Source organism: Gadus morhua, chromosome 12 (genome assembly GCF_902167405.1).
Source record: "Gadus morhua chromosome 12, gadMor3.0, whole genome shotgun sequence".
Taxonomy (NCBI): domain Eukaryota; kingdom Metazoa; phylum Chordata; class Actinopteri; order Gadiformes; family Gadidae; genus Gadus; species Gadus morhua.
The window spans coordinates 6,716,272-6,737,904 of record NC_044059.1 but is presented as its reverse complement, the minus strand read 5'-3'; the positions used below and the strand labels follow the sequence as shown (position 1 = coordinate 6,737,904).

At 47.2% G+C, this 21,633-nt stretch overlaps 1 protein-coding gene across 1 annotated transcript in view; it reads right to left on the bottom strand.

Moving 5' to 3' along the window:
* pex5la (peroxisomal biogenesis factor 5-like a) overlaps window positions 1-21,633 on the bottom strand; it is a 65,082-nt gene that overhangs the window by 7,202 nt on the left and 36,247 nt on the right. Inside the window, exons 3-11 of the mRNA XM_030373484.1 lie at window positions 20,427-20,541; window positions 18,067-18,282; window positions 16,934-17,045; window positions 16,106-16,196; window positions 13,943-14,038; window positions 6,993-7,109; window positions 6,138-6,281; window positions 2,294-2,364; window positions 829-1,047 (exon numbers count right to left, since the gene is read on the bottom strand). Of these exons, the coding sequence (XP_030229344.1) occupies window positions 829-1,047; window positions 2,294-2,364; window positions 6,138-6,281; window positions 6,993-7,109; window positions 13,943-14,038; window positions 16,106-16,196; window positions 16,934-17,045; window positions 18,067-18,282; window positions 20,427-20,541 (1,181 nt within the window). The remainder of the gene's footprint in view (window positions 1-828; window positions 1,048-2,293; window positions 2,365-6,137; window positions 6,282-6,992; window positions 7,110-13,942; window positions 14,039-16,105; window positions 16,197-16,933; window positions 17,046-18,066; window positions 18,283-20,426; window positions 20,542-21,633) is intronic.

Here is a 21,633-nt window from a genome sequence, read left to right as displayed (position 1 = left end):
ATTCAAAATCGATTCTCGTTTCAGTACATAGGGGAGGTTATTATTCAGGCTCTACTCCAGTCCACTGGGTGTCGAGAAAGGCGGTTTGGCAAAATATGCCATGAAAGCGGAGGAAAGTGTTAAGACGATTATGTCATTTTTATATTTGGAAAAGTTATATCAACTGATTGCAATAATGTTCACAATACAGATGCAAACCTAAGACAAAGGAACAAGTACAAATAATAATATATATTTGTGTTGTGTATGTTTAGTACATTTTATTTCTATATCCCTTAATCACAGTAATAACCTCAAAGGGATTGCAGGCCACATTTTACGACCCCTAACCCTGATGTTAATGATAATGCACGTTGTGTGTGTGTGTGTCTGTGTTGAATGTGTGTCTGTGTGTGTGTCTGCGTTGTATATGCAGGTGTGTATGTGTCTGTGTGTGGTTCGGTATGTGTCTTTGATACAGCCCCCGTTTCTGTGATCGTTTGTATATCTGCATCTCATTCTGCATGTGAGCGTGTGTGTGTGCATGCGTATCACTGCGTGTGTGCTTGTGAGTGTGTGTGTGTGTGTGTGTGTGTGTGTGTGTGTGTGTGTGTGTGTGTGTGTGTAAATGTGTGGTTCTGTCTGTCGCTTTGAAACAGCCCCCGTTTCTGAGACTGTACATGTGTATTGTGTGTGTGTTTGTTTGCACAGCAACGTCCCAATTTTATTTTATTTTTTTAATCTCAGAATCACAGAAGCTACGAATCCCGATTCTCCCATTAACCCTTTACCCCCCTAATCTCGCCAGACGTCCGTCACCCCTCGGCCCTCCGTCCCGCGGTCTCTCACCACTCGTAGCGGCCCACGGTGGAGACGCGAGACATCCGCCGCTGGGACCCCGGGGAGCCGTTGGGCTGGCTCTTGCCCTTGACCAGGTGCTTGTACTTGGGGTTGTGGCGCAGCCAGCGCAGAAGGGCCTCGCACGCCTCCTGCCGCATGCCCGTGTTGGTCAGGCTGACGGCCAGACCCATGAGCGCCGCCAGGTTGTTGGGGTGGAGCTCCAGACACCTGGAGGGAACCAGAGGAGGCGGGTGGGTTTGGTATGGGGGGGGGGGGGGGGGGGGGGGGACTTCAAAGGGGTCCCCAGGGGAGAGGGGATGGATTCATGGGGACAGGCACTAGGGGGGGGCAACACCAGGCGACACCCGGCGACGGCTAATGATCCCCTAGGTGCGAACGAAAGAGCTCTGCCTCGTTTGCATCAGTCTTAAAGTTTGTACGCGCCGCGCATTTGCATGGGGGACGGGTGCAGATGGTGGGCGACTCGGTTGCTGAGACACAGAGTTCTGAATGTGTTTTTTTTCCCTGTGGTTCCCGTGGCTTCTCGGGAGTTACGTCACATGTTTTGACTGTTTGGACTATTCTGGTTATTAAAAAGCAGAAAAGAGAAGCCCTAGACATGGATTAACAACACAGATTAGATTATAAGAGTCCAAAGAAGAAGCCAGACTAAGATTTAGTGTTTTAATCAAGATTGTGTTCTGGGCAAGTTTGCCAGCCAGCCAAAGCTCAAACCTAAAATCTTGTTTAAAATCTCTCCCCTAATCCCGGCCATCATTAGAGACAGAGTTTGAGAAAATCTAATTATTTTTACTTTAATAACAAAAAAAATCGAAAGGAACTAAATGATGCAGCGCAGTCAACCCTGCCTTAAGATGTCTCACTCTTCATTGTCTCTTGTTTATAAGCTCAGCGAGAGAAGGGTGGTGTTTGCTCACTGAATTGCCACCCATGTATCTGACAGTGGGTGTAAGAAAGTGGGTCATCTCTCTATATGGTGCCTAGTGTTTCCTCTGACCCATCCCAATCACTGACTGGTGTGCGTGCGTGTGTGTGTGTGTGTGTGTGTGTGTGTGTGTGTGTGTGTGTGTGTGTGTGTGTGTGTGTGTGTGTGTGTGTGTGTGTGTGTGTGTGTGTGTGTGTGTGTGTGTGCGTGCGTGCGTGCGTGCGTGCGTGCGTGCGTGCGTGTTGAGGATAGATCGGAGAATGTGAATGCGTGATGGCATTCTGGTGTGGCTAAAGTCAGAATTCGTTCTGTATTTTCCATCGCTGTCGCTTGGCTTTGAGTTTGACACCCGTTCCCAGAGCCTCCAAATGCCATTGTTATGAAATATATTAAAAGAAAACACACACAAGCTCAAGGTTCCCACGTTATGACGTGGGAACCTTGAGCTTGTGTGTGTTTTCTTTCAATACATTTCATTATTTATGCGGTGTCCTTTCCAGGGGGTTCTATGAAGTTGCTGTGTGTTACCTCTGGAGGGAGACAATGGCTGCCTGCTCGTTCTCATTCTCAGCCTGGGTGGTCCCCAAGACCTGCCACGCCTGCAGGGGAAACAGGGGTAACCATTAGACCGGGGCGCTCCATCGACCCTGCTGTCATCTCCCAGTGTGTCAGTGATGTCTGAACTTGGTCACCGGTAAAAGGGCTGATTATGGTTCCACGTCGACCAGACGCAAGGACCATGCAGACGCTTCGACGCAGTCGTGAACCTGTTTTGGTTCTGCGTCGGGTTTTAGTGAGCTGACCAATCACAGCCCTTACTGCTGCGTCGCCTCGACGCACGGTTACGATGCACGGTTACACGGACCCATTACGCAAGGACCTAATGGGTCCGTGAACCCCCTTCGTTGCGTCGACGTGGAACCGTAATCAGCCCTTAAGGGTGACTTGTCCCTGCACCGACGCACCTGCCGACCTCGTCTGAGACACAATACTTCAGCGACGACGGCATTATTATGAGATTGTCTGGTGACCTCAATAAAGGCAAAGTGGTTACCTTGGCTGTGTATCCTAATTAGAAGCAGAGCTACTTTGTTCATCAAGCCTCGTTGATCCTGAGATAAGGTTTTGAAAATGACACCACATTTGAATCGCATTCTATGTTGTTGCTTGAGGAATCCATTGAGAACCAGAATGCCACAAAATGATTAAATAACTTTATCAGACGTGTCTTTTTTCAAATGTGGCTTTCAGCAAAAGGCTAATTAATTTCAGCGATTTAAGAGAAAGAGATTTAATTTTAATTAAATTTTCTTTGCCCCTAAAAACTTGATTTCATTCACAAGTGCAACCTACTATGAGTTACTGCTGACACCAAAAAACAAGAGATGTGAAATGACGCGTGAAATTCTGTCTCCATTGATATCCACGGATATTAATCAACATGCCAGGAGACCCGGACTAGGGAGTCAGGGCCATGGGCAAATTAAAGTATGCTAACCCTCTCTCCACCATGCATCGCAGCTTCCTGGTCCCTTCCTGGTGTGCTTTGCATACACAGAATGCATTTGCATACACACTTAGGTATTCATTATGCAGCCATTTGTGTATATTTAGGTAGCAGGTACTGTAGTACCCTAAATAGTTCACAGCGAGTGGTATCCTCTGATTTGCCAGAAGCAAGCAGACCATTCTGGTGCAGCTATACCAGATATGTCTTCGGAACAAACACTTCACTTCCTCTTCATGGATTCCCTTCATACTGATTGATGGGTTGATGGTCATTTTATTGGGGTAAATACAGTGTGCAGCTTGCTGATTTTAGCTCACCCTCCTGAGCCAGTAGGCACTAGACTTTGTCAACCAGGTTTGAGAGGAAAGGACATCGGAAAACCAGGCTCCCTATGCATTCCCTATTCCCTGTGTCGATGACCAAGTTCCCTATGCATTCCCTATTCCCTGTGTTGATGACCAAGTTCCCTATGCTTTCCCTAGTCCCTGTGTTGATGACCAAGTCCCCTATGCTTTCCCTATGCCCTGTGTTGATGACCAAGTTCCCTATGCTTTCCCTATTCCCTGTGTTGATGACCAAGTCCCCTATGCTTTCCCTATTCCCTGTGTTGATGAACAAGTTCCCTATGCTTTCCCTAGTCCCTGTGTTGATGACCAAGTCCCCTATACAGGCTTCATTCAGCTGAAAAACATTTTGATAATAAGAGCTCTATAAAGCACACTAACAGAGTTGAAATCTGATTCCACTACAGCCCTCTCATAAAGACCACGTCATCACACAGCAGGTAAGCAGAATTTAGGAGAGTCTGGATTTAGTACTAAACAAGGAGGAGAAGGAGAAGAAAAAGGAGAAGGAGAAGAAGACAGAGAAGGATACGAAGAAGTAGAAGGAGATAGAGAAGGAGAAGAAACAGAAAGGACTCATATTTGTGAACAATTTAGCGTTCTTCATAGCGGGTCAAGCCACTAAATCCCTCTGGGAGGAATATTCTGCAATCCCATTCGTTCCAAACATGTGGGCATATGCAGAAGCAGCCCCCCCCCCCCCCCACACCCCCCCCCCCCCCCCCCCCCCACACACACACACACACACCAGGGACTCCATAAGCAATCTGGATGACGGCTTTGCTCTCTGAGGCTGCAAGGAGGTCCCTCCTATCGGGGTGAGCATATAAGTAGAATAAGAATGGGAGACAGACACGCCAAATGAGCTATTACCTAGCCCATTGGGCAGATGGAAATTCTCATCAGGCATAACATAACAGCATGGCTGTGCACACTTTTGCTACAGTAAACAACTCTATTCGTTTGGGGGGGGGGAAACCCCTTTGCCCTCTAGAAACGAGCAAAGTCTACGTCACACTGTATATAGGCTGTATCCACCGATGTTTGCTGGATCATTGTATTGTGTGTGTGTGTGTGTGTGTGTGTGTGTGTGTGTGTGTGTGTGTGTGTGCGTGTGTGAGTGTGCGTGTGTGTGTGTGTTTGTTTGTGTTTACTTGATGTATGTCTCTCAATAAGGAGAACACAGCGCATATGGCATGACGAGGGTTTGAATGACTGTGTTGGCGAATGGTTCTCTAATCCCTGTTTAATTGCTACTTGCCTAGCGGGTATAGATCTGTGAGTCTGTGTAGTCGAATGATGTTCATTCTCTCTGAAACAACAAACACTTTGGTCCATAGCTAGATGACAAAAACACGCCCACCCACATTGGATCTTATCACTGGTCAGGGACACTACAACTCCCTGTAGCTGCTGCTGCAGAACAAATATTCCACAGTCTGATTCTGAGCGTTTCATTGGTGCTCGTTAGAGATTCGCGGGTTGAGCGATTGGCCCTGGTGACCAAAGTATCCACGGGTGTCAGCCTTTTTTCTGTATTTATAATGTATTGATGTTTTGGGGGCGGCTTGGTTCAAATCAGCTTCTGAGTTTCTTTCTACCAGCTGTTTCCTGTATGCCATTTTGTATTGTACATCCTTTGATGCCAACATAGCCTGTCCTACGTGGTATTTTCAGGTTCTTTGTTGTCCTTCCTTTGCATAACATGCAACTTTGTATTGTCACTTATTTAAGCGTAAGTTACTTTTTTAATTATAAGCTAGGTCTAGGCTGTTTGCATTCGTTATTCATGTTCACATGCAAATGCATCTTCATATAGCAAATACAGTAACGTTTGGCCTGAATTCCTATTATGCTAACAAAGTCACATATTGACTATGCATGCTGCACACAATGGCAAAACAGAAAACAAAAACAGAAAAATACAGTGAACACAGGTCACTATCTCTCATGTGTGTGTGAGCTTCAGGATAGGGAGTATAGGTGGTAGGTAGAAGTCACATGGCAGGGAAAACACTGTCACTCTTTTTGGGGAACACCTGAGGTACAGGTGGAAAATGGGCGGAGCCTAAGCAAAATGGCCGCCTGCTGTTTGTTGTCGGGGTGCGGTTATTGTTTTTAGATTTTTTTTAACGTGTCGACACTATCTAAGACTGTCAGTCCCCATTACATACTAAACTTAACCTCAAACAAAGACTGTGCCAACTGACAACTCTCGCCAGCCGACTACGAAACCCCATCCCCTGCGTCTGGTAAGTCTTCCCATTTAGCCTTAGCCTCACACACACACACACACACACACACGCACACACACACACACACACACACACCCGTGTCCGTTTCACGCTCACAGGTTTAGTGTTCTTTGTTGGACTGCAGCCTTTTGGATTACACAACACCAAGCGTGCCGCTGAGGCCGGCGTGTAACTGGGTGTGGTTGTCTTTGTCTGTGTGTGTGTGTCTGTGTCTGTGTCAACGTCTGAATGCACGAGCGTGTGCCCACGGGGGGTTAATTTACCTCAGAGTCGTGAGGGTCTTGCAGGATGGCGGCCTCCAGCATCAGGACGGCGTTGGGCAGATCCCCCTCCTGGGACTTCTTCAGGCCCTCCTCGAAGGCGTTGTGGTGCTCTTTGTAGGGGTTGTCCGTGTGGAAGTAGTAACCCTAGCATCACAAACACAAGGCGGGTCCCTGGATATGTGGTTCTGTGTTTGTCTGTGTTTACAGTCAGAATACATCAGCCGAGTCTTAACAGCGCCCCGAGTTCTGGCAGCTAGAATGCCTCCTTTTTCTGCCTCGCATCACACTGACGTTCTCCAGGGGCCTGTCCTCCCCTTAATGTTCAACTTTAGCATTTTCAAACCGTAATTATCATGGTGGGTTGATACGCCGTTCTGAACACGGTGTCTTAGAAACAAGTGTTTTTCAATCTGTTTTTAATGAAACATGTTATCCCTAAAGATGTTCTCCTTCTAGGAAGGATTATGCTTTCAGAAGCACAGTTGTGTTATCATCACAGTATATTGTAATTATATTTTATTACAAATTTCATATCTGGTAATGTTAACCAATTTGATGATTCCCGTATCCGAAAAAGGGACAGCTGTGGTGGAAAATCGGATGTTTCCCCGACACAAGAGAGCGATGAATGGAGGGGAATGAACAGAATAGGTTTGAGGCTATCTTAAAACTTTACGTTTTGAAGATAAGAACAGAGGAGACCTGCCCAAAGACAGAGAAAACGGGGGATTCCCGCCATGGCGTCCTTTACACATCCACACTCTGTCTGCTTATTAAGACGAGTCAATCCTCAGCTGGTTGCAACGACAACATCTTTCCCGACCGGTGCTAGTGGGGCGGAAGCTGAGTGGGAACCTTCTCGTGCGGCGAGACGGAGGAAGGCATCTGAGCCTGCTCGTTCTCCGTGAGCCAGTTCCTCCGGGCCAGCTCCTCCCACTCCGCCTGCATCTTGTCCCAGAACTCGGTGTCCGACTGCAGGCCGCCGCGAAGGGCACGCCGTTGGAGGGTGGGGGTGGGGGGGGGGTGGAGGATGGAAAGGAGAGAATAGATTAGGATCACTTCACAACCATAATGTCCCATTGTCGCCAATGCTGCTAAATGTCACATCCGTCTGGCTCGCGGCGTTTACGACTTTTGCAGTTCCGACGAGTCACGGGACTAATTGCGTTTCTGCGGACGGCTCGGGGAAGTTCATCAGAGCTGGGTGTCATGTTTATGAGCTTGACTTTTCCGTCGTTGGTGACGGCTGTGTCCGCCAGCCTGCCTATAGCTGTTCGGCCGATGCATGCAAGATCTTTTTGCAACGGTTGTGATGTGCGATATAGCAAAAATCCGATAATGAGCTCCAACAAACTTTCCATACGATGAATAGATCCGCACATTCATTTGAGGGTACAAGAAGAGCAATACACCAGAAGCACTGTGCGTTGCAGAATATGGATATCAGTGCATTTTTTGTACCAACTTGATCCAAAAGATGTATAATTATTTTGCTACCAGTGGAGTAATCTACTCCTCCGCGTACTGAATGTCATGGTTTGCAATAAAGTATAAATCTGTGTCATGCTAGCTTTACAAAACAATACTGATGCGAACGCCATCCCATCCAGCACCAGCACAAATATCTTTCTTCTGGATTTTCCTTGCCACCTGTCTGTTCACCTGTCAGGTTAGGTGAGTTATGATCCACCACAACAGGCATTCTTGAGTTCCCCCCAGCTGTGCATCATCTGTGCTTGGCTCTCATCTGTGTGTGTGTGTGTGTGTGTGTGTGTGTGTGTGTGTGTGTGTGTGTGTGTGTGTGTGTGTGTGTGTGTGTGTGTGTGTGTGTGTGCGGAAGGTGATTGACAAGCAGGCCTGGTTTGGGCTCCCTTTGTCGTAGAAGGCTGGTAATTGCTTGCTTCCTATTCCTCTAACATATTGCATTGTGGGTCGGTAGGGCTGAGACCTCCGCGCTGCCTCTGTCAGGCGCTCGGGCCGGGGAGTGCCCACCCAGGGGAAGCTAATGCAGTGAAAGAGCCAGCAGCAGGACCCATGCAGGAGAATTAGTGTCCTCCTGTCACACCACTTCCAGTGTTTCAAAATAAAAGCGGTTGCAACGGAAAAAGCCGTTTGCACGTTTTTTGTTTTTAGCAATGTGTACTTTCTGTCTTGTTGTGAATGTGTTCCGTTGGCCAGTTTCATATCTCCATCCCTCCTACTATTTCATTTTGTCTCACACTTACTTACACCTCGGATAACATCTCTAAAGACAGAGACTAAACAGGCTTTAACAGAGTGTGCGCACATCAAATGCCTGAGTAAATAATCGGCAAGGCTACAGCATGAGGCTCATTTGAATGTTGTAGTAGCTAGAACAATCCTTCACTTCATTATCAAAAATACACACAAGGGCACGTCTTCATTATCATGCAGCTCTGTCTCCACCCAGGGCCCCTTTTTCGGAATGCAAAACACTGTATAAAGCATCTCGATTGCTAGGCAAACAAAAGGATGTCGGATATCATGGCCTCGGACCCCAGGCCGTGAGGCGTGTTTTTCCCTGTAATTATGATGCCTTTTCATTACATAGATGTGTGAGCCAATTAGTGAGATATGGAATGTACTGAGTGGGGGTCAGGTTAATGGAGAACAAGACTCCTAAAGAAGGTACTCTTTATAGCAAAAGTGCAAAAATGGGTTTAATCTAAGATGACACCGCTGAAATGCTCCTCATGATTGATGGTTCCATTCCCTGCAGCAAGGCCTGGATGTATGGTAAACAGACTTCATTTATGGAGCACTTTTCAGCTCTTTACGATGATTGCCTCACAATCAGCCATTCTCACACCGTAAGCGGTGTCAACCATGCAAGGAAACAGCCAGCACGTCGGGAGCAGTTGGGGTCAGGTGTCTTGCTCAAGGACTCCTCAACATTTAGCTAGGAGGAGCCGGGGGGCGAACCCACTCTCGCTCCAGAGCTGTTGCCGCCCCCGTGTTGAAGGTCCTGTCTGCACTATTTATCGATTCATGTATGAATGTATGTATGAATGGAGTGCGCTCCCGGCTGAGGCTCTGGTGTTGAGGGGTTTATGAGGTGCTACGTGAAAAGGGCTGGAGTGACGGACTCCCTGCTTGTCAAAACATGTCACAGCCAACGCTAAACCTCCCGTGCGGCTTTTCGTCAGTTCACCATTAATAGATCATTGACAACAAACAGTAAAGCGTGCCAAAAAAAACGCCATCTGACTTATTTACTGTGGTTGGCAGCTCCCATGAAAACCACAGCTGGGGAAGGGAAATGTAAATATTGTACCCACTGAAATCTAATTATTCCCTCTCACTCTGGGCTTTTCATTCGACAATAATGGGGTAGAATTTACAAATGTTGGCTGCAGCAAAAGGTGAATCTGCAGACGCTTGTGATTCATTCAGCTGAAACACATGGGTGATCATCCTTCCAAAATACAACGATGTCAGACTCTGCAGCTGTTTTATTCATGTCTCTCATGCTTCCTCCCTCTGTTTGCACTATATTTTAGTTAGGAGAAAAGGTCATTAATTATAAAAAAGGTCCTTTAGTAAAACGCAGCTGCGAGTTTTGGAAAAACTCACGCGTAGCTGTTTGTATTGTTCCAACGGAAGTCTAAATGTAACTTTTGGAAGTATAGGCTGAAAGGAGTTAAGGTGTCATAACAACCCACGATAATAAAAATAATAATATGTGAGGAGACTTGGGGACTCCATCTTTAAATTAGTCTATACACTGTGGAATCACATCAGCAGAAAATGTACTGAGAAGGCGTTCAGAAGATGAGAGACGATGTATATTATATACCGGTGTGTATCTAAAGCTACAGTCAGTAATACAGTAATAGTACACCATAGTACGCTTCAGGTAACTCTCTCTCTCTCTCTCGCGCTCTCTGTACGTATATATATATATATATATATGAATACAATTGAAAGTTTAGTCCGAGCACTGAAATAAAGAATATGAGCAAAACATTTCCGAGACAACTCCATCATCAGTGTGTGTGAGTGCATTGTCACACTCCCTGTTCAGACGGTCTGCACAGTAATATGATTATCTCAGTAAGTGTGCTGTGTGTGTAAACTTGAGACCGGCTGCCGTTGAAAACCAAGCAGGCGAGGAGGACCGACTTATCCACTTTACCTCTGGGGAGATTCAATTACCAATGTTACTTAATACCATTGACACAGAGTAGCCTCCTCCAAAAAGGTTTTGCTTATCCCCGGGGACAGGGACTCCCATGCTGATCACCCGTCCGCTACCCAGACTGCTGCTGTAGTCCCCCAGTCCAGGCCCACGTAGAAAGCTCAAGTCGGGAGAATGTCATTCATTAAGATGCAAGTATATTGAATTTACCGTTGAAAAGCGAAGCGATGTCTTGCAACACAAAGTTGACTTTCCAAATTGACTTGATGTGTTGCATCTATGATTGATGTGCGGTTATGAGTTGTGATTATTTATATAATGTTACTGAGCATAGTGAGACGTTTCAGTTTCGAACAGTAAGTCGATAAGCTTGGGAACCAGAGGAATCTCGAGGGCTCATGTTTCATTTCCACTGCAGATGAGGTCCGGCTCCCCTCCCATACAAAAAGATTTCTGATCGGCGTGAGATGGGCCGACGAATCGCAACCGATGTGGAATAAATACGATGACATGCAGAGAAGCACCGTAGTCTGCATTTTCAACGACAACAACAAAGATGGCTGCCACTGATGTAGAGAACGGTCTGTTTATCCCGTTATCGAGACGGAACTGGATGGTATACTTTCTCAAAAAGTCCAAAAATAAATTCACTTTAAGCCTTTTTTGAACAGAACTTTGAAGAGTCTTTGCTGCAGGCTTGTTGTCTGTTTTCGTCGCTCAGTGCTGCTTCTCCCATTTCATTGCTATGATTGGTTGTAGGTCTATCCAGTTAGTCCAGAGGCATTTTGGTCTGCGACTGTTGGAGACCGAAAATGAACGAGGAGTTCCCAATAGACTAATTGCAGTTTGCACTTCCTTTGGCCGATGCCAGGCGAGTAAATAAATGGATGGATGGATGGATGGATGGATGGATGGAAAGAAGCTCTTCAACCCCTGTTCTAGTACACCCACATCGCTTAAAGGTGACATATTATACCGCCAGGTGTGAATGTGATTAGCCGTTACAAGCCATTTTCAAAATCTGCCTCTTCTGATATCACAAGTGGGCGTGTCCGGACGGATAGATGAGCAACGTTTGCTACAGTCCCCTGGGTAGGCTGGTAGACTGATCTATCCAGCGTAAATCAAGGTGGACATGCCCACTTGTGATGTCAGAAGAGGCCGATTTTCAAAACGGCTAATCAAATTCACACCTGGTGGTAGATTGTGTCATCTTTAAACCCACCAGATTGCCATACTCATAACGGCATGGCCCATTCCTCCAGTATCCAAACCAGGGAAAAAACGCCCTTCCTCTAATAACACACTCCCTCAACATCCAGCCTTTCGAGACACCCTTCCGTCGCCGACAGTGTTCAATCTTCCCCCTGCAGAAAAAGTTCCCTCAAACCAATTCTGGGGGACAAGGAAGAGCCTGCGCCTGCTGTTTTAATCAAACACGAGCCCCCTCTCACCTCCCACACCGCAGTCACCTTGATCTCCTCTTTATTGCTGCTGCTGCGGCTGCGGCCCTGCTGTAATTGCGCCACAGACAAAACACTGTTACCCCCCCCACCACCCCACCGAGAGTGAAAACGAACCCTGGAGCAAGGCTGCTCCATTGGGGGGGGGGTCCTTGATAGGAGACGAACTGGGGGGGCTGTCATTAGCCACGCACTGCCGCCATGACTACGGCGTGACTCGTTCATCTTACTCTAATCGGCGTCTTCCTTTTCTACTGCCCCCCCCCCCCCCCCCCCCCCCGCCGCCACCACCGTGTCTTAACGGTTTATTAAAATATATGCAAAAATGCATAAAAAATAAAAGAATAAACTTTTTATCGCGTCTGTCTGATGTGTAATGAAGGACATCACTCAGTCTTTTAAGACTTGACGCTCGACGGAGCCCTCGGAGGGGGCGGTCTCCTTCAGAGCAGGAGGAAAGGCTTTGCTTAAGGGAAACTGAGGGCTGTGCTTAAGGGAAACTGAGGGCTGTGCTTAAGGCAAACTGGAGGCTGTGCTTAAGGCAAACTGGAGGCTGTGCTTAAGGCAAACTGGAGGCTGTGCTTAAGGCAAACTGGAGGATGTGCTTAAGGCAAACTGGAGGCTGTGCTAAAGGGAAACTGGAGGCTGTGCTTAAGGGAAACTGGAGGCTGTGCTTAAGGGAAACTGGAGGCTGTGCTTAAGGGAAACTGGAGGCTGTGCTTAAGGGAAACGGCACTCCACCCGCCATCTATATCCATTCCATTTCTTTTTCTTTTTTTTTGGGGCATGCAGATCGCAGTGGCGTGTGCATTTGACGTACTCACAGGGAGGAAATGATCTGTGATCAGGGGTGATGATATTGGAAACTGGAGCCGAACTGGCTGAGCGACGCAACAGCAGCAGCAGCAGCAGCATCTCGTCTGCAGTGGGAGAGCAGCAGCACTCTGGCTCCGCGATCGACGCAGAGAGATACTGTTGCCGATCGATTCCCCTTCTCTGCATGCCGACTGCCTTTTTGCGGGCAATGCCCTCCGAGGGAGGTCGGCACGTGAAAGACTCGATGCTTGGCGAGCATCGAGTAAGACGGGATGATCCCCGGGATGATGTCGTCGACACAATGTCGTCGCCGTGACGACGTCAAGGCGATGATGATCATCGACACGACGCAATCGACGTGCGACGTCACCCGCGTGATTAATGCCATTGGCATGATGTCGTTGCCGTGATGTCATCTCTACGTCATGTCCTTGACGTGAAGTCATCGACGTGATGTCACCGACATGACGTCCTCGGTGTGACGGTCATGCACACATGATGACATTGTTTGGTTCAAGGAGAGGGTGGAGTGGAGACCCAACGTACAGATGCCTCTTTCTCACTCACTCAATGCCTGGGCTTTATTATTTATTTACCATCTTGTCTTTATCATCTGTCACTCAATGGGTAGTCTCTGTTTCCTTCTAGAACCAAACCCAAGTGCAACCCAGCAACAAGGTTCAGGGAATGGAATACTGTATCTTGTGCTTCAGTTACAAAACACGAGGGAAGCAGAACTGTACTCCTACATGTGTTTCATAAAGAGCTCATAATGTTTGAGTTCATGATGGTAATTTCCGTTCATTTCCTTGGGAGGTAATCTTCTTGAAGGTCATTTTAATTTCCACTTTATGACATAAGCTGTATGAGGTTTCTAATGAAGCGAGAATGACAGGTGTGTTCCTCCACTTTCAACAAAAGGTTGACACATTTATTCTCATAATGATCCGCGCCGTATCCAACTGATAGATCCTCACATTAAAAAAGTCTATCATTAATTCGCTCTCTATTGTTATCTGTGAAAGTGATGGATATATTTCCACACCATTTGAGCTTCGGAAGTAGACTTGTGCAAATTTAATATGAACATGTCCCCAGAACTGACATAAGGACATTATGACAGAGCCAAGCTCAGCTAGGATGGACGGGTGGCATTTGGGTGGAAAAACAGAAAGCTCACTCTGCCTCATATTAAACCTGCAGGTTCTCTTTCCATCTGCCATGCAGTGCTTCAACATATCTCCCATGGAGGTATCCATCACATCAGTCAATCAGGGAGTGACAGCTGTTCGTAGTGTTGGTGCTGGTGGTGATGGTGGTGGTGGTGGTGGTGATGGTTGTGATGACAACGATGTGTTTGTGTTTACCTCCACGGCGGCCTTGGCGCGCTCAAACTCCTCCTCGAGGGACTGGTTCCTGGAGAGGAGCGCACTGCCCCACTTGGGTTCCTTAGTCAGACGACCCTGCACGCACACACACACACAGACACACATGCACACAGACCCATACGCAACGAGACACACACACACACACATGCACACACACACACACAACGAGACACCCAAAACACGCAACAAGATACAGACACACACACACACATACACGCACACACACACACACACACACACACACACACACACACACACACACACACACACACACACACACACACACACACACACACACACACACACACACACGCACACGCACTCAGAGGGAGAGATGGGCAGAGAGTGTGGCAGGGGTCAGCTTACTTCGTCTTTCTCGGCGAAGGAGTCAAATAAAAAGAAATAACCAGCTTCTGCAAAGCCTCTGACACATGCTCAGTGACGGGCTGGAGCTGAATCCCTACCTACTGCACCTCCAAGCAACCCCACCTCCACCCGACAAACCCTGGCCCAGAGCAGCATGCTCCTCTGTCAGCCTCTCAATTAGCATCCATCGCATCATGCCCTTTTGCACTCCAGCCATGCAGCACTACGCTTGGGGGGGAAAATATGATGATGAGAATAACCAAACGGCCTTTTACCGGCCTTGGTGTGTTTCTTTTTTTGAGCGCACAGTAGCTCAAATCGCTGCTGCGCACGCGGTGTCGACCGCACGGGGAGAATTACTCTCCGGCACTTAGCCTTTTTCGTCCTCCGATAAGACTAGAATCCACTGTTAATGGAAACCGCCTAAGCCAAGGGCTGGCCAATCCATTACAGGGGATGTGGAATTGAATTAGGTTCCCCCGTTATGAATAGGAAGGGGGTAATTCTGCAGCCCTCAGCTAGTGTGAGCCGCCGCTCGGCTGTCGGACGTGGATGAGAAAGTAGCTCTCTAGAACCGAGTGTGGGGCTTGGAAGATTCCCATTGAAATAGATCTCCATGGGAGGACAACACGGGTTTAACTGCAGGTGGAACCCTATGGCTTCTCCCTAGAGGAGTCAAATACATGCAGTGTTTCAAAGTTTGTAGCCTAATATCGGCTTAATAATGAAGTATGTGTAGTCTTTCCTATGGTTTCATGTTTTATGCTAGTATGTGTGTTCGTTGTGTGTGTGTGTGTGTGTGTGTGTGTGTGTGTGTGTGTGTGTGTGTGTGTGTGTGTCTGTGCGTGTGTGTGTGTGTGTGTGTGTGTGTGTGTGTGCGTGTGTGGCACTGTGCGAGAAAATTAATTTAAATCATTGTCGACTCTACCGAAACCACGAAGCAATCGAGTGAAACAAATGGAGGATTATACAGCACAAGAAAAGCCCTGTCCCTCCATTTTGGGACAGCTACCGCGAATCGCAAATCTGTACGGCAACACAGCGTCGAAAACGCTTGCATAGCGACATGAATCAGCGAGGAACGCAGCAGGCCTGCTGAATAAGGCGTTGGGTATCAATCAAGTGATGTCATTTCAGACGTCTCCTAAAATCAGAGGCTGGGTCGGTCTGTGTGTACAACAACCGGCCAATCAGGGCGCACGCAGGGTCGGAGTGGGGGGGGGAGGGTGGCGGGGGGGGGGGGGGGGGGGGGGGGGGAAAAGCGCTTGACATTTGAACCGCATAGCACCACAAGAAACAGTTTTTGAGAACAACCGAATCTCCGGGTTTTTGGTATTGTTTTTAGGCGATTCAACTTTGGATTTTCGAATTTCAAGCGGTGATGCTGATCTTTTGGTGCAAATGCATAGGCCTTTGGGTTCACATCGTAGCGGACGCACCGGTAGGCTTACATGTCTTCCACTAATATACTGCCTGTTGAGCTGAAACGGAAGAATTTGAGGGGTTAGCACAACATGGGAGGTTGGGCGGGGAAAACAAGCGGATCTGATTATACCATGAGGCAGAGGTCGGCATGCATTTCCCTACGCACAAAAACATGTGGGATTTGATTTACGTTTCACTTCAAGTGCATACATACTGCTGCGCACACACACACAAACACACGCACGCACGCACGCACGCACACACACACACACACACACACGCACACGCACACACACGCACACACACACACACACACAGGCACGAGGGCCTGGGAGGATCTTGAGCACTTACTTGAGATGCTAGAGCACATTCCGGCTCCGCTTTGGTGTTTGCCTCTGAGTTCTTGTTTGATGGGTCTGATTGAGCTTTGCAGTCGGTCGACCTAGCAGAGAAATGTGTCACAGAACCAGTGTTATGACCTGCTCCGGTGAACACAAACAACAATCTACTCCTGTTATCGAACTGTAGCATTGAATGTTTTTTTTTACAATGCTCTTAAAGTGCGTTTATGTGTGTGTTGCACCTTCTAAATACCAATCTGTATAAGATACAAGTGAGCGGGTTTGTAATGTTTTGAGAGATGCCCTTTTAAAAGTGACCTTTTCAGCATTCGCCAAAAGACACAGGTTGGGTGAGGAATATGTGGTCATTAGTGGCTGAGGCCCGGGCAGCCCCCCCCCCCCCCCCCCGAAGATGAAGCTTCTCTCCAAGGCTCATAAGAAGTGATGGCTCCCTAATGCAGCTGTCAAGGTACATTCCTTGGAAGAATCATTCATGTGTTATATCATATCCTACCCAGTCTCTCTTCCACATCTTTTTCCTCTTAATCATTCATGACTATCAGTCACCCAGAGTCTCTGTGGAGGACACGATTATCTGATTCATTACTGGATATCTGGTTCACAGGACTTTAACTTTTACTTTGTATTTCTATATCTCTATTTTCATTATTTCTTCGGTTCTCGTTTAACTTTAGATTTATTTCAAGGGTGTAGCGCTTGAACCTTTGAATGCCATCAGAAGAAATCCGGTATAGTGGAGGATGCTCAATGCACACTTCAGGATATGAACCCCATGAATCTGTGTTCTTGACGCACGTCTGCCCACGAGAACACCCACCACAGGAATTCATTCGAGGAGTTCCTCGACGAACGTCGCCGATCCAATTTCCATTTCTTGTTCCCGTTGGGATTCAGCTCCTCCCATTTATCCAGCGTAGACGAAATGTCGACTGCGGATGAAAGCAGACAACCACTTATCAAATTATATCGACCAATACCCACAGAAAACGAATTTAAAAAAGCATTTGAAAAATATATATTATTTTCCAAAACACATTTAGGGACCTCTTTTGACGAAGAATAATGGCGGTTATTTGGACCCCTCTGGAGAACTGAGACCTCGACCAACAGCGTTGTCTACCGTGTCCATTCAATAAAGCATCAGCCGCGGGGATGGCTGGGTGAGCTGCGACGAACCCGGCAGCGTGGCATCGCTCATGAATTATTGCTGAAGAGGACGTGCTAAATACAGATAGCAACAGTGCCAAGCGCCAGAGGCCTCCACACAATACGCCATCTGGCCTCAATTAGAACAGGACGTGAACTTTCCGTTGTAAATGACACGCGGCCGGGCGACAACCAATCACGCGGCCCCCGAATGAATTGGAGGGGACCCCCGCGCTGAGGATCGAGACCTTTTGTGGCTTGAAGTGTAAATTGTGCGCTGAACAAATGATCCGAGGGAGGCTCTCGTTATATTGTTCAAAAGTTACACCATTTGTTACAGGGGCAGAATGTTTAATCTTTTCCGTGCTGTGTTCTCAACACAAGCACAGGCGGGGAAGGGGATTTGAAGACGGGGATTAGGCCGTCTCATTAGTGTGGGTGGTATTGAGGAATAAAGACTTTGGGCGTATTTAACTTCATTTCCATTTGAGGAATGGGGTGGAGGCGGGGGAATGGGCTGGGGAGGAATGGGGGATTTTGAGAATACTCTCTCAAGGATGTGAGTTGTTCAGATTCGATGGATCCTGGGTTTTTGTGATCCTCAATAGAACGTGCAGTGGAGAACTCTGGCGGTCGCCTACATGTCCCCACAGCGCAAACTCAACACGGCACCGATTCCCCTTCGGATTTTCAGTTAAACTCCAATAATCGCCAATAATTTTTAGATTGAATCGATGATTATACTGAGGATCTCAGACATCATTGACCTCGAGGGGGGGGGGGGCGAATCCGAGGGGCACCGACCTCTGCCTGAATCCAGCGAGCGCCTCTCTGGCGTGCGAGTGGTCAGGGCGGCGTGCTCCACCTCCACCTGGATCAGCTCCGTCTCCTCGGTCCTCTTCCGGAGCGCGGCGCCTTTCGGGGTCTCCCCGCGGGACGCCAGGGGGCTCCTCTTGTCCCGGCCGTTCCTCTGCTCGCTGGGCTCACTGAGGTCCAGGAGGTCCAGGGCTGAGGACAGCACTGGGTGGGGGGGGGGGGGGGGGGGGGGCATCGCACTCGGTCAGCTTTTCCTCAGCACAGGCCCGTGTGTGAATGCTAAGTCGTGGATATCAAGACTCAAGACTCACCTGTTCAGAGTTCGTCTAGACTTTGCATAGCCGGGCTGGCTATGCAAAGAGGTCTTAAGTCCCTCGCCTCCTACTTGTTGTATGCTGTACGTCCTGCCACTTAATGTACGCACTTATGTGTGTGGCACTTAGTCATAGTACTTGGTTATGTAGCATCTTATCCTAGCTATCTATGTTGAATAAGGGGAATGGGTTAACCTAGCGATTTTAAATGCTTCGCACTTGGTTCTATGAACATCCTTATTGTACCGACAGCAATTTAATGTTTCACTTTCTTATGACAAATGTACTTATTGTAAGTCGCTTTCGATAAAAACTTCCGCTAAATGCCCTAAATGTAAATGTTAATGCAAAATTATGTCATTTCAAAAAATAAAATGAATGTGATTGATATGAATAGTTTTTATATTAGTGAACATTAATGTTTTAATTTTTGCTACATTTTGTTATGAGTAGCAGTAGTAGCATCAGCAGCATTATTTTGTATTTTCACTCCTCTTTCCATGCAATAAGATGCAGCGACTCTGAGTAATTCCATACTGTGTTTTGATCGGTTTGTTATCTTGTGCTGGTGCCTGCAAATTCAAGTGGGTGGGGATAACGTTTCAGCGTATATGAAAACTGTTGGAGCCAGACATACTGTGAACACAAGCAGTAGGCCGGTTCTACTCCCACTATCTGGCATCCAATTCTTACTGATCGAATCGCATCCCACTCACATTTTGAAAAGTTTTCAAATGCTTGATAAATCGGTCACGTTACGGATGCAAGATTCTATCTGGGTTTAAACAAGCACTTTCTTTAAGACTAGGATATTGTTTGACCTGGGCTTTCACTGATATGATAACTATGACTCATTCAGATGAGTGATTGTTACCTCAATGAAATTTCTGTAAGCCATTATGAACAAGCTAAAACTCAGAAGAGCTATCTTTGACCGTCATCCACACTCTTACCTTGGATGAAACGACAAATTTTCTTTGTTTAGTCATTTCAAGAAAAAAAAAAAAAAACATTGGCCCGTGGAAAGTGGAGTTGTCATGGCCTATGAATGTCTCATTGAGCAGACATCCACAAGACGAAGCGGTCGTCCTACAGACCGGGGTGCAGTCAGACCCCTGCAACCCCCCGGAGGAGCTCTGCTTTGGTCAATTAAACAATTCAATGGCGTGTGAGCAAAGTGGCGAGAATGAACCCAGTCTCTGTTCCAAAGGGCATGACCTTTATGTTCACGCTGCTCTGCTGCCAACTTTAGCCTTCCTCGACTCTGCTTCTTCACTAACAAACACTGAAAAGGTGTTTCCCGTGATGTCCCCCTCGTCGGATCTAATCAACACAAAGGAAAATGACGCCTGGACCTGTTGCGGTTCAATGAATTGATGTTGCCATGGGATGAGGTTGTCCGGGGTTGGACAATTTTATCCTAAGCCACTTAAAGTGAAGTTACTTTGATGCCTTGGAGGAAGACTGTGGACATGGGGATGGAACCCAATACCTTTGTTTGGAGTTGAATACCCCGGCCACTATGACAGCTGGCCCCCATGATTATAGGATAGATGATTGGCCAATACCCAGGCATTGTTTATTGGACTACTGCCTGTTCATTGTCCTGGGAAAGAGCTATCGCTCAGACCGTATTTTTTCTAGCAAATGTGTGTTTTTTTTTAATACAGTATTTAATCAGTACAGTCTCCGACTATATTTAAAGGCATCCATCAGCTTTTGGACTCCCGTTCTTGTCGTTTTTTAAGATTTTAAGATTTGTTATGTTTAGTTTGCACATTTTCACTCCAAACAAACCTTAAAGGAAGTGTGTTTTAATTATGTTTGTGCTCGGGTTTAAATGCAATGAAAACCTGTGCCGTACACTCTTAGCCATACGTGGGTTTGATTGGCCAACCATGACCTATAGGAGTGTATGACATCCTAGAGAGAGAGAGAAAGAGAGAGAGAGAGAGAGAGAGAGAGAGAGAGAGAGAGAGAGAGAGAGAGAGAGAGAGAGAGAGAGATCTTTGTGAAGGTGATGATGCACCCTACCAGCAGTGTTGGACGTGACGGGGCGAGGGCGGGAGCCATCACACTTGGTCTCGCACAGAAAGTCGTCGATGGAGGGGCTGAGTAGTGGCCGGCTCTCCTGTTGCTCGCTCACCAGCTGTGGGGATCACAGGCAGAGAGAGGAGGATGGATCAGAGTCCTGCATGCACCTTGACCTGGTGACCTGACGTCATGTTGGGGTGGGGACTGGACCGGGGTAGGGGTGGGGGTTGTGCCGTAGTAAATTTAAATAAGCAGTGCTCCTCAAGGTCTTCAGGGTTGTTGAATGATCTTCTCTGACCCAATGACATTAATTGAAGTATTAAAATAACGCTTTTTTAACAATAATGTCGACTATGATTAATGTCGATGACCAGATTTTGGATGAATGCAATGGTTATTAGTTTTGAGGAAAATATGTATAATAAAATCAGGATTTTTGGACGTAACGTAAGAGCAGATGAAGAGATTGGATAAGTGACGTCTGCATGGGCAGCTCAAATCTCTTCCCTGCAATACTCCTTCTTGACTTGTTCAGCTGCAGTACTCCATGAGACATGTCCTCCAATCAGGCCAGGAACATAATGTAATCAGATATCCCTCCATCACAGCTGAAGTTCCCAGTAGAGTGGTGTGCCCATCACATCGATTTGATTGCGATCGGTTGTCATAATAAACCACGTAACTGGGTATGATTGTCTGCTGCCATTTTAAAGTTTAAATGAGGCCGAAAGTTACCCATAAGCTACACCTCCTGATAATAACGGGCCGGTGACATATTATACCACCAGGTGTGAGTGTGATTAGCCGTTACAAGCCTTTGATAAACATGAATAGAAACATGCAACTCTTCTGGTGCCAGTCCTGCAGCCCAATTTCATCAAAACTTTGCACATTGATCAAACCGACTATTTGCTTTGTGATAATTGGAACACAGCCTTCTCTCATACTATGGAAGCCGCGTGTCTTTGGAAACTTTAATTCATTCAAAATCGTCGTTACCGAGTCAGACTCGATATGTTAGGTTGATCTGAAATCCACTGACATCCACGCAGGGGTTGTGGGGGTAGTGAACTTCCATCCGAGGTGATCCCTGTCGTCTGACAGCCGTCCTCTGATTGGAAGGTCACAAAGGGGTTGGGAAGTCACCCTGCTGTTCAGGTGAACTTTAGTAAGCCCGACTCCCGCCGCTATAGCCGCGCAGACGACC